This window comes from Schistocerca serialis, chromosome 2 (genome assembly GCF_023864345.2).
Source record: "Schistocerca serialis cubense isolate TAMUIC-IGC-003099 chromosome 2, iqSchSeri2.2, whole genome shotgun sequence".
NCBI classification, from domain to species: domain Eukaryota; kingdom Metazoa; phylum Arthropoda; class Insecta; order Orthoptera; family Acrididae; genus Schistocerca; species Schistocerca serialis.
The window spans coordinates 587,187,564-587,199,779 of record NC_064639.1 but is presented as its reverse complement, the minus strand read 5'-3'; the positions used below and the strand labels follow the sequence as shown (position 1 = coordinate 587,199,779).

The 12,216-nt window shown below is 41.1% G+C and overlaps 1 protein-coding gene across 4 annotated transcripts in view; it reads right to left on the bottom strand.

Annotated features, from left to right (window-relative positions):
• Positions 1-12,216, bottom strand: part of LOC126457612 (ragulator complex protein LAMTOR3) — a 109,021-nt gene that overhangs the window by 57,984 nt on the left and 38,821 nt on the right. For 2 of the 4 annotated variants that reach the window (XR_007585495.1, XM_050094065.1), the window contains exon 5: positions 9,198-9,363. Coding sequence is in view for 3 of the 4 variants with exons in the window: in XM_050094065.1 (XP_049950022.1) it covers positions 9,229-9,363 (135 nt within the window). In the remaining variant the exon portion in view is untranslated. Of the gene's footprint in view, positions 1-9,063; positions 9,364-12,216 lie in introns of those variants that run through there. The other 2 variants (XM_050094066.1, XM_050094064.1) reach the window with 1 other exon arrangement.

Below are 12,216 nucleotides of genomic sequence, written 5' to 3'. Positions count from 1 at the left end.
CACACACACACACACACACACACACACACACACACACACACAGACAGACAGACAGACAGACAGACAGAGAGAGAGAGAGAGAGAGAGAGAGAGAGAGAGAGAGAGAACAATAACTAGAAAAGGGTTAGGCTGGGAGGATTGTGAGAACAGAGGATACGCAGATATATGGAGGGGCATAACATATCTGACACTTCATTTCACTACTTTCGCATGTGGCCTTCCAGTGTATGGAGTAACAAATGCTTGTGACTTTACTTCATTAGGAGATAGTTGGTGGATGTGTAGGGCAGAGTTACCAACTGGAAGATAATGCATGTGATTATTGATAGTTATCTCTCTCATATCTTGAGCAGAGCTTCCAGTGGTCAGCTCACCTGCAGTATGTGAGAGCAGTGATGACAGTAACAGTTTAGGTGTCAACAAAATCAAATCACATGACTCAGAAGCGGGCCACCTTATTTCCATACAGCTCATTTGTGACCATCATGCTGATGACATTGTGGAGGCAGTTCCAGCACACTGCACCATCAGCACTAATCAATCATGCCACCAGTATTGAGTTAAAGAATCCTATAATTTAATCTGGTTTCACAGGAATATTACAAAGCTGCTGTAGTAATAAAATCAGTGCTCGAATACAGATACTAACATTATTTCTGTTATTGTTGAGCACTGTAGTATTTTTTTCTTTAAAGTATTTGGTGACACCCTTCAAGCTGGTAAATCCCTCCCATACTGAGTCCTCTGTTCTCAACCTGCTGGAAAATAACAAAGGAGATAACCAAGGATGCAATGGAAGGATTGAGTATTAACAATCCTTAAACAAGTGTGCTAACAGCAGTGGAGGATGAAGCCAGAGGCCAGCAACAATGGACTACCATCTTCAGTATAGGTGTATATCTCCTCTGCTGAAACTCGCTGACCTTTTTGTAACATGTTCTTTCATAGATTTTTATTTTCTGTTTTAGGCCCTAAAGGCTTTTAATGCAATAAACGATGATGATGAGGTGATGATGATGATGAAGAAACTGTATGATTATTTGGTAACATTAGCGACACTAACGATAACTTAGAATAATGCATTCGCTTGAGAGGTTTGCCAAAATGACATACCAGAGACAATACACTTAGGTACACAATTGTATTCTATTATTTCTTTAAGTTTGAGGGATTTAGTAGTCATGGACCTTTTTGGGCCACTGCTTTGAGGTTGAGATGATGTGGAGTATGTATTTGCAATATTAGAGTGCTGGGCATGATTAATGAAACTGGGCGGGGACTACTCAAGAGGACATCATTATCAGGAGAAAGAAAACTGGCATTCTACGGATCGGAGCATGGAATGTCAGATCCCTTAATCGGGCAGGTAGGTTAGAAAATTTAAAAAGGGAAATGGATGGGTCAAAGTTAAATATAGTAGGAATTAGTGGAGTTCGGTGCCAGGAGGAACAAGACTCCTAGTCAGGTGAATACAGGGTTATAAATACAAAATCAAATAGAGGAAATGCTGGAGTAGGTTTACTAGAATTCGGGAGAAGAGGAATTTGTGGCACAACTTGACTAGAAGAAGAGATCGGTTGTAAGACATGTTCTGAGGCATCAAGGTATCACCAGTTTAGTATTGGAGGGCAGTGTGGAGGGTAAAAATCGTAGAGGGAGACCAAGAGATGAATATACTGAGCAGGTACTGGGAGATGATGAAGCTTGGAGAGCTGCATCAAACCAGTTTCTGGACTGAAGACAACAACAACAACAACAACCCATTAAAAGAGCCACAATGAAGACTTATTAGCTGCCTATGCAAGTACTACTTTGCATAAGTGGTCAATCCCAGACATCTACTAATGTATCTAAAAAATCACAAAATTTTAGCCCAAGAATTTAAAAATGTTTAGCATGGGAAATTTTCGATTTGTATTGATCCCATAACTTCTTTTGTGTGTTGTTTGATATGGATATTGGACAAGTCACATCTATAATATGTATAAATATAATAATTAATTTTTAATAAGAAAAAAAATGATTGTGGGACAGGCTACAGTTACAATTTGTAAAATAATAATAATAATAATAATAATAATTAGTTAATAATGATGGAAAACAAAAATTGCATCTGTAGAATGAAAAAAAAAAATCAGCTAAAAACTTAGTCATTAAGAAAACATTTGACTTAGTTATTTTAGACTCGTAATAAGAAAACTAACAGAAATGTCTGTAGAATTCATTAATTAGCTATAAATTTATGATACATATGAAAATATTTAACTTGGTTATTTTACACTGGCAGTCATAATTTCTTCTTCTGAACTAATGTTTTTACTTAAGCTTTAAGGTGGCTTGTTGTATAGAACGACTCCCATGTGTCTTACAGTCATATGTTCTTTACATAGCTCTTGACTAATTACAGATACACCCCTGGAATCACAGGTCTGCTGATGGTGAATTATTGTAAAACTGTGGTAATGTTCATGGATAAAACACATTGTCATGAATGTAAATAAATGACACTAACAGGATATTGAGCACCAGCAGTAGATGTTTGGTGTTGTAGGTCAGCAGTATTAGTCTCTTTATCATCATTCTTCTCTTCTGTATAATAAATATCACTCTTTGTAAGGCAGTACAAAAATGAAGTGTACTGGGGGCAAGTATACACATTTTACTGCTCTAGTGTCAGACTTTACTCAGGAGATTAAATGCACAGTAAAAAAACTGTTCTGCATATTAAACTTTTCATCATCCATTCGCTCTCCAACGGATTTAGTGGTTAGCGTTTGCTTTATAGGGAGACTTTTCAAATCTATCGTCTATTCTTGATGAAATTATATGTCATCGGTAAGAATTAGATAAACAGTTTTGTCCTTATTCAGTAACAGTTCACGTTTATTCAGTTTACCAGCTTGGAGTTTGTACCACAAATCATGTTACAGAGCTCATGAACACAGTAATTTGAATACAGTATATTGGTGTCATTAGCAAACATTACTGGTAGACCTTTTGGAACTCTTTGGAGCAGATCATTGATAAAAAATAAACAGAAAGGATCCAATCGTGGAACCTTGAGAAACGCCATGTCTTGCAGTTTGACTATATACTTTCAACTTCTTTGTGATTACAACTTTTTGCATCCTGTCTAAATATATGTAAATTAATTCAATTTCCCATAATTTCACACTGTAGCAGTTTATCCATATGTAATTCATTCTTGATGATATCAAAGGTCTGTTGTATGCTTTCTGTCACTGAGTGCACCATAAAGTTCATTTATAAATCAAAATATGATGGCATTTATTGATCTTTTTGATGAGGACTCAATAAACAGCTTCTCTACAGGAACTTGATAATATGGTCATATACTGATTTCTCAAGAACCTTAGCTATGCTTGAAGGGGTCAATATGGATCTGTAGTTATTAACATCAGTCCTCCAACTTTTTTTTTAATGACAGGGGCCACCTTTGTGCCTTGAAAATTTTAGGGACTTGGCCCAAGGACAAGAAGCAGATTATTGTATCTAACAGCAGGCATAACACATGATGCCACATTTCTCGAAGAAGGCTGAGCCATCGAAACCAAATGGGGGTGAAGTCGGGTTTTTGTATTATAATACTGCAGATTTTACCTGGTGTATCTACATCAAGATGCAATGTTTTTTTGGGAATAACTTTTGGTATGAACAGAGAGAGCGTACTAGAGCACCAGTCTGAGAAGAAAGCTTGTTGCCCCTGCTTATGAAGTGGTTATTGAATACTTCATAATTTCTTTAGGGTCAGAGATAAAACTACATTGATAACTTCCCACATGACTATATTTAGTTCTTAAGTTGCAATAAATTGGATGTTGTACAGTTCCTTGGCTTCACAAATAACCTTGTTGAAAATTTTTTTGTACAGTATGAAACAGTCATATATATTGTGTGTGTGTGTGTGTGTGTGTGTGTGTGTGTGTGTGTGTGTGTGTGTGTGTGCGCGTGTGCGTGTGCGCGCGCTCGCGCGCTCTCTCTCTCTCTCTCTCTCACACACACACACACACACACACACACACACACACACACACACACACACACACACAAAGGATTTAACTTTTACAAGCTTTCAGAGCCAGTGGCTCCTTCATCTGGCAGAAGAGTTGAAGGGGGACAGAAGAGAGGGGAGGAAAAGGATTGAAGAGGTTTAGGGAAAGGGGTACAGTTTAGAAAAGTCACCCAGAATCCAGGGTCAGGGTAGACTTATGGGACAGGGTGAGAAGGAACGACTTATTTTTACTTCCTCCACACTGTCACCAGTAACTGATGTTCTAGGGCATCCAGGGCAGTCACCGTCTTGATCATCTCAACCCTCTTTGAAATATTATATTAAAAAGACTATAATAAAATACTTTCAGCTGTAGAACTGTAGCACCAAGTCTGGTTTTGAAATGAAAATTGATATTCTACTACCAGGTTATTGACAGAAACATAACTAAAAGCTTCATGGATTTAATATTTGATGCTACATGTTCAAATTTTTTTTCATAGTTCAGATATTTGGTTTTGAGAATGGGATTACACTCCACACTGTTCCAGCAAAAACTAGGAAGCCACTTCCACTTTAAGTTCTGCAGAAGTTATTAAAGCTACACAGACCAAATCTACAGTTTATGAGTGGTTCTCCAAGAATATTTTTGTAGGTCTAAACTTTTGTTTTGTATCCTTTACCAGGTCCAGAAGAAAACAATTTTTTTTGTATGGATGCACTGTCTAGTCAACATTCCTCCTGTCCTTTTAATGCGCAGTTGATGGCTCACAAATTTTTTACTGTTGAAAGAGGGATTGGTTTGTGCTCTTTCTTGTGTTAATTTCAGTTTTTGTTGACTCAGGATCTCAAAATTACTTAAAGCTTATGGATTTTTTGCTTTTAGTGGTCCTTCTGTTAACTTCTGCTGCTGTTGATGGAATTGCTGCATGTGGTATTGATGTTTCAGCTGCATGTGGAAGGGATATTTTGCTAGGAAACCAAAGGCGAATCCAGGGCGGTAGGAGGGGGAGGGAGCTATTGTGTTGCAATATATTTCCCCAAAGCAGGTGAAGTGAGTCCCAATAATGGCCCAAATTTCTGCATGAGATTGATTGCTGGGGCTATCTTGCACATGTCTTTTTCCTCTTTAAAATATAAGGTCGAGTTGGTGATGTTTCCTTGTCAGTATTGCTAACTGATGGCAAGTGGTTTAGGGAAAGAAAATTTGTGAATGAGAGGTAGGTTGCATAGCTTGTGCTTGACTGTAGAAGCACCTTGTTTCATGATTATTAATTCTCTCATGTCTGGGGATGAGTTTCCGTTATTACTCAATTGTACCCTGCACTACCTTTATACACTGACAATTTTACTCTCTGTACAATTAATAGACCTGCTTAAGGTAACAATCCAACTATCTGTTTCTGACAGTCAGTCATAGAAAACTTTGTTAAATTTCTACACTACAGTAACACAATAGTTGCAGCATGAGGGTGCTGAATTTTAGCAACTGACATTACTGTGTCCAGAACATACCCAAGTGTATTTTTTGATAACCATTCTCACTTGTTGGTTTTAACCCTCATTTCAATGTGCAGATTAGTTGCGAAAAACTTTCGTATGTTCATTGCTAGAAAATTTAGGTTTGAAAACGTATACTACTTACACAAAGCAATTACTGTGCTTGCATGGTGCAGTACCATTATTACAATTTAAGTACCACAATGAACATGTTAATGCATTTGCTGTAAACTATTTTTCCACACAGTTGCCACCATTGTTGAGACATTTGTCATAGCAGGAAACCAACTTTTATGCCCTCTTCATAGAAAGATGCTGCTAGTGAAGACAGCCACTGCTGAGCATCATTTTTTGTGTTGTCATCGCTATAAAAACCACCTTCCTCAAATCACATCAAGTAGCAGAACAAGTGGTAGTCAAAAGGTTTATGGTAGGTGATCGAACTTCTCACAACCGAATGTCTGAATAATGTTGAGTTCCACTGGCAGAATGGAGACATGCATTGTCACGAAGCAACACAATGCCTTGACTGACCATCCCACACCTTTTGTTTTGAGCTGAATGCTGAAGTCCTAAATGTTGCACAGTATCATACTGCATGGATGGTTTCACCTCTGGGAAGGAACGTGACAAGCAGAAAAAAAAACACACACACACACACACACACACACACACACAAAAAAAAAAATGGTGTAGGCGAGGCATCAATATTGGCTTGACTGCACCAGCCAATAATGCCACACAATTTCATAGACTTCTGTATGTACACTAATCTCATAAGCACTGTCACTGCAAAAATGACATTCCACCAGCTAAGTTGGACTAAAGTGCACAATGAGTTAGCACTAGCTTCAGCCACCCAGTGGAGCTCCATCAAATCCCAGGCTTGTATTTTGTATATTGCAGCTGATTTGAGAGTATCTAGATCAGGTTGTTCCAACCGAGCTCCAGGGAGCCGGAGCGCTCACTGCGGCAGCTCGGAGCCCGCGTGGAGGGGGAAAGCGAACTCACTGACCCCTGGCCGCATGCAGCCGCAACTGACGCAATAATCCTTGTTCAATGACAGTTGTGACTAGCCGCGGGAGCCCTGTACCTCTGTTGGAGGATACCTTTCTATTCATTGAGAGGGATGGTCGTCCGCAATGTCTTGTATGTCAAAGTATTCAATTCTGCGAAGAGGTACAATATACAACGACATTATACACGTCTTCACGCTGCGCACTACGATCAGGTAGAAGGCGTTGCACGCAGAGAACTGGTAGCCAGGCTTAAGAACGACATAGCAGGAGACGTAATTTCAAAAACAGTTTCGTAATACGGAGGGTATCAAAACATGCAACATAGTTCGTGTTCTGTAATGCGTTTATAATTTTCAGGTGAATGAGAGCAGAGAAAACACTACTGAATCTGCACTTCGAGCAAGCTACAGGGTCGCTCACATCATTGCGACAAGTGGCAAGCCATTTTCGGTGGGACCACTCGTAAAATCGTGCATGGTAGGTGTTGCAGAATGTTTGTTTCCAATGGAGGTGCAGGCAATTGAAGGGGTTTGCCTGTCGAAGCAAACAATGTCTCGTCGAATCCCGGACATGGCAGCAGATTTAGAGACACAGCTCAGGAGAAAGGCGGAGAGCTTTGTTGCATTTTCGCTAGCGCTTGACGAAAGCACCATCAAGAACTTTTCCCCGACTCAGCCAACGAACTGTACTGTGGTAAGGTATATCCCCATACTCCGCTTCGATATCTTTCAGGAATCCTTTGAATTGGCGATGATTCATACCGTGACGCCGCACAAAATTCACACACTTCACGACATCTTTCATTACGCCACCTAGCTCTACTGTTTCAGCATACAGTGCCTCTCGGTGAGTAAAACATAGGTCTTTCCCGAATTCGTCCCTGAGTTTATTTTTCAAATGAGAAGCAAAACCTTGGTGACGCCCGATCATTTGTGGTGCACCGTCTGTAGCTACAGAATGGAGCTTATCCCACAGACAAATTCATATTGTCTACTGATTCACAAACAGCTTCAAAAATGTCATGTCCTGTTGCGGTGTAAATGAATTTGTCTGTGGGATAAGCTCCATTCTGTAGCTACAGACGGTGCACCACAAATGATCGGGCGTCACCAAGGTTTTGCTTCTCATTTGAAAAATAAACTCAGGGACGAATTCGGGAAAGACCTATGTTTTATTCACCAAGAGGCACTGTATGCTGAAACAGTAGAGCTAGGTGGCGTAATGACAGATGTCGTGAAGTGTGTGAATTTTGTGCGGCGTCACGGTATGAATCATCGCCAATTCAAAGGATTCCTGAAAGATATCGAAGCGGAGTATGGGGATATACCTTACCACAGTACAGTTCGTTGGCTGAGTCGGGGAAAAGTTCTTGATGTTTTCTTTGCCATTCGTGAGGAAATATCCCTTTTTCTCGAAATGAAAGGAGAAGAAATGTGTTGTCTGAAATATATAAAATGGATATCAGACCTGGCGTTCCTAGCTGATATAACTATGCATCTGAATAATTTAAATCTGTCACTGCAGGGCAAAGGGCAGCTAATCGTTGACATGCACGACCGGATCAAAGCGTTCATTGAAAAGTTACGTTTATTTGAGAGGCACATGAGTAATGGACATTTAACGTTCTTCAGTCGTCTTGCTTCTTTAGAACTACCTGAAGGTACTACTTTCGGCGATTACCAAGCAAAGTTAAAGCAGCTCATCACGTCGTTTGAAACACGATTCCGAGACCTCACTAGTTTGGAAACGGAACTTAAGGTGTTCAGCACTCCTTTTTCAGTTTCCCCCGATGACTTGTCACCGTCACTTCAATTGGAGATAATTGATTTGCAAAATTCAACTTTGTTGAAAGAGAGGTACTACAACACGTTGGATTTGTCACAATGGTATCATTCATTACAGCAAAAAACATTTCTCAAGCTTCACAACAATGCCGCTCAGATCATGTGCATGTTTGGATCTACGTATTGTTGTGAGCAGCTTTTCTCAGTAATGAAAAGAGTAAAAAGTAAGGAACGATCGTTTCTTCAGGATGCAACAATGAAGGCCATCCTCCGCATTAACTCTGCGAACACTTTGACGCCTGATATTTCCGATCTTGTAATGAAAAGAAAATGTCAAGCTACAGAGACCCAATAAAGTTAGTATGCAATTTCTTGTAAAACAGTTGTTTCTTATTTATTTCCTGAACATCGTATTTCCTGGTGTAGCATGTCACCACGTCTTAGCAGCTAAGAGTATGAGGTTGTCGATCTTTTAAGACGCAGCTGGCACATCAAAACGCTTGCCTTGCCGCCTGCCTCAGCCAGCCGTGCCACGTGCCGGCCCACTTGACTGGTTACAGCGAGCGACACGGCTCCCTGGGGCAGGGAGCGCTCCGCAGCTCACAACGGAGCCGATGAGCTGGAACAGCCTGATCTAGATAGTCATGAAAATGTTTTTACCATGAAGCCAAATAGATTCTTTCAGAGTCATTAGTTAATTTATGAGATTAAAAGTTAAGCACTGAATCTGAGATAAGCACAAGTATCGTTTACTATGAAAATTGAGAAATATTTATTTTAAAAACATAGTTTGGTTTTAAACAGTGTAAATAAATTTCAGGACAAGGAACATAACATTTCAGTATCATAAAGTGCTGTACACAATACATGCAACATGCATACATTTATCACACAGTCAGTCCCAGAATGGTACTCAGTCTGCTACTGCGCATTTCAGGTCTCCCAATAGTGGTTCAATTGAGTGTTCCAAGGAAAGCAAATGCCCTGTGTTGCATGAGCTTGTAGCAATGAAACTGATTACCAGTGGCAACTTATTTATCTGCACAACCTGGGGAAAAAAAGATATAAATAAAATGTGCTCAACTCACAGTGTCAAAATTAACCTACTTTCACTATGTTAAATACTTAGCAAACATTAATAATAAAATCAAAGATTTATGATAATATTATACATGACAGTTTCATTTAAAATGTTTTGCTTGTGTAACACAAGTGAAAAAAAAATAAAAGCAGCAGCTGATGGAAGTCCGAATTGGTTCAAGCTGTCATCTTGAAAAATCGGGTTTTCTGCTGGCAAGCCACGTCGTACTTGCACGATATTTTGATAGTGTAACTTGCAATCTTCACCAGGTGTTCCCTAAGGTTAAAGTCCACTAGAGTCTCCCTTACTACTTCTTACTTAAAAAGATAGACTCATGTAAATAAAGAATCTGGAATATACAACCGATAAGAGCATCTTTGTAATTTATATTGTAGTGGTAATTTTACTAACAAATAAGAGAAATCTAAAGCTTGAAGTTTCACATTAAAAACAGACACATTATGTTAATAACTATACACGATACAGTCACTTAGGATTTTACAGTCACAGAGCAATAGTCTGTCACACTCATAGCTGGAAACCCAACTTTCAATAGTGCTTTTCTTATCTCAGTCCTACCACTGCAATTCATCCATCCATCCATCCATCCATCCATCAAGGAAGGAAAATTTCTGTTCAACATACTGTCAATGACGAGATTGGTTGGTTTGTTTAAAAGAGGGGGCAACGGACCAAATCACAAGGTCATCGGTCCCTTGTTCCTAATAAAACAATGCCACAAGTGTGAGAATAAAACAGACAAGACACATATCACAAAACGGAAAGAAAGGAAAGGCAAAGAACACTGAAAGTAACAAAAGAGGACAAGAAAACAGAGACACTAGAAACAGGAGAGTAAAACAAGAAAGCCCACCTGGTTAGCCATGAGGTGTAAAGCATGGCTTTCCGGATTGGGAAGGAGTGCCTGGTCTCCGGCATGAATCCACCCAACGGACTTGGGTTGAGATCCAGTGAGCCGGCCAGTCTGTGGATGGTTTTTAGGCAGTTTTCCATCTGCTTCGGCAAATGCGGACTGGTTCCCCTTACTACGCCTCAGCTACACTATTTCAGTGATAGCTATGCAAACAAGTACGCATACACCACCATTACTCTACCATGCAAAAACATAGGGGTTACACTCATCTGCTGTGAGACATTCCCTGGGGGGGGAGGGTCCACCAGGGACCGAAACCGCACAATAACCCTGAAAGAGTGGTTCAGTGTGGGGCAGCAGAGGGGTGAAGTGGACTGCAGTAGTCATCGTGGGGTTGAGGACCACTGCAGCGGCATCGGAGATGGAGCCTCTCTGTCGTTTATAGGCCCCTGGTTAACATACAATACAATGCAATACAAAAAAGCAGATTGCAGTGGCTGGCCAACCAAGAGCTTAAAAAGGAAAAGCCAGCCACTCTGCAACACATTAAAACCTCCACCCTAAAAGAACTAGGGTGGAGGACACAGAGGGACAAAGGACAAGCACTAAATCTCAGATCAAATGTTAAAACCCACCCTCACAAATAAAACTTAAAACTAAATCCGCCAATGAGGCATTGTCAGATAAAATGAGTTGCAGAAAGTCTGGTTACCCAAGATTTCCTCGCTGGGCAGTCAAAATGGGACAGTGCACCAGCATATGAGCAACTGTCAACCAGGCACCGCACCAACACTGAAGCTGGTCTTCATGGCACAAAAGGTAACTGTGGGTCGCCCAAGCATGGCCAATGCAGAGCCGGAAGAGAACAGGTCGTTCCCTGTGAGGGGCCCACATGGAAGACTTCCACACATTCGTAGTCTCCTTAATGACATTCCATCTCCCAAAGCCAAAAAACCCTGCGGCTAAGTCAGAACACAGGCCAGGTTCAGAGATGCCCAGCTCCAGAAGCGGTTTCTGCGTAACCTGTTTGGCCAGCCTGTCAGCATGTTTGTTGCCTGGGATGCTGACGTGTCCTGGGGCTCCACACAAACACCACTGTACGACAGGAACGGTCCAGGGCATAGATGGACTCCTAGGCGGATGCCACCAAAGGTTGGCAAGGGTAGCACAGGTTGATAGCTTGTAGGCTGCTCAAAAGGAGTCAGTACACAAAAGAAACAATTCCTTGGGGCATGAACTGAAATAATGAAGTGCAAGAGAGATGGCCACCAGCTCTGCAGTGAATACACTGGAGCCATCGGGCAAGGAATGCTGTTCAATATGCCCTCTGTGAACAAAGGCAAAGCCACCATTACCATCAGCCATCGAGCCATCAGTGTAAACCACTTCTGAGCCTTTGAACACTTCACTTCAAGAATTGAGAAGTAGTGACAGTGGAGAGCCACAGGGTTAACCGAGTCCTTAGGGCCATGCGAAAGATCCAGGTGAAACTTCAGCCTAGAGCTACACCACGGAGGTGTACATTAATGGACCTCGAGGAGAACTGGTGAAGAGAAGGACTCCAGTTCAGACAGAAGCGATCGCGTGCGAACCGCAATCGTTAGCCCTGACCTGGGCCCCCTATGTGGGAGGTGAACCGCCTTGGTTGGGAAAAGATGGTAATTAGGACGTTCAGGAGAGCTATGAATGTGTACAACATAATTGGTGACATGTGCCACATGTCTTATCTTCAATGGATGGTCTCCAGCCTCCACCAGTATGCTTTTCACTGGACTCATCCTAAAATCTCCTGTCGCTAGCCCAACTCGCAATGGTGCGATGGGTCGAGCAAACAACGCTGAGGGTGCCACCGAACCACAAATCACACTCCCATAGTCAAGGAGGAATTGAACAAGGGCTCTGTAGAGCTGCAGCAGCGTGGAGCGATCTGCACCCTAGTTGGTGTT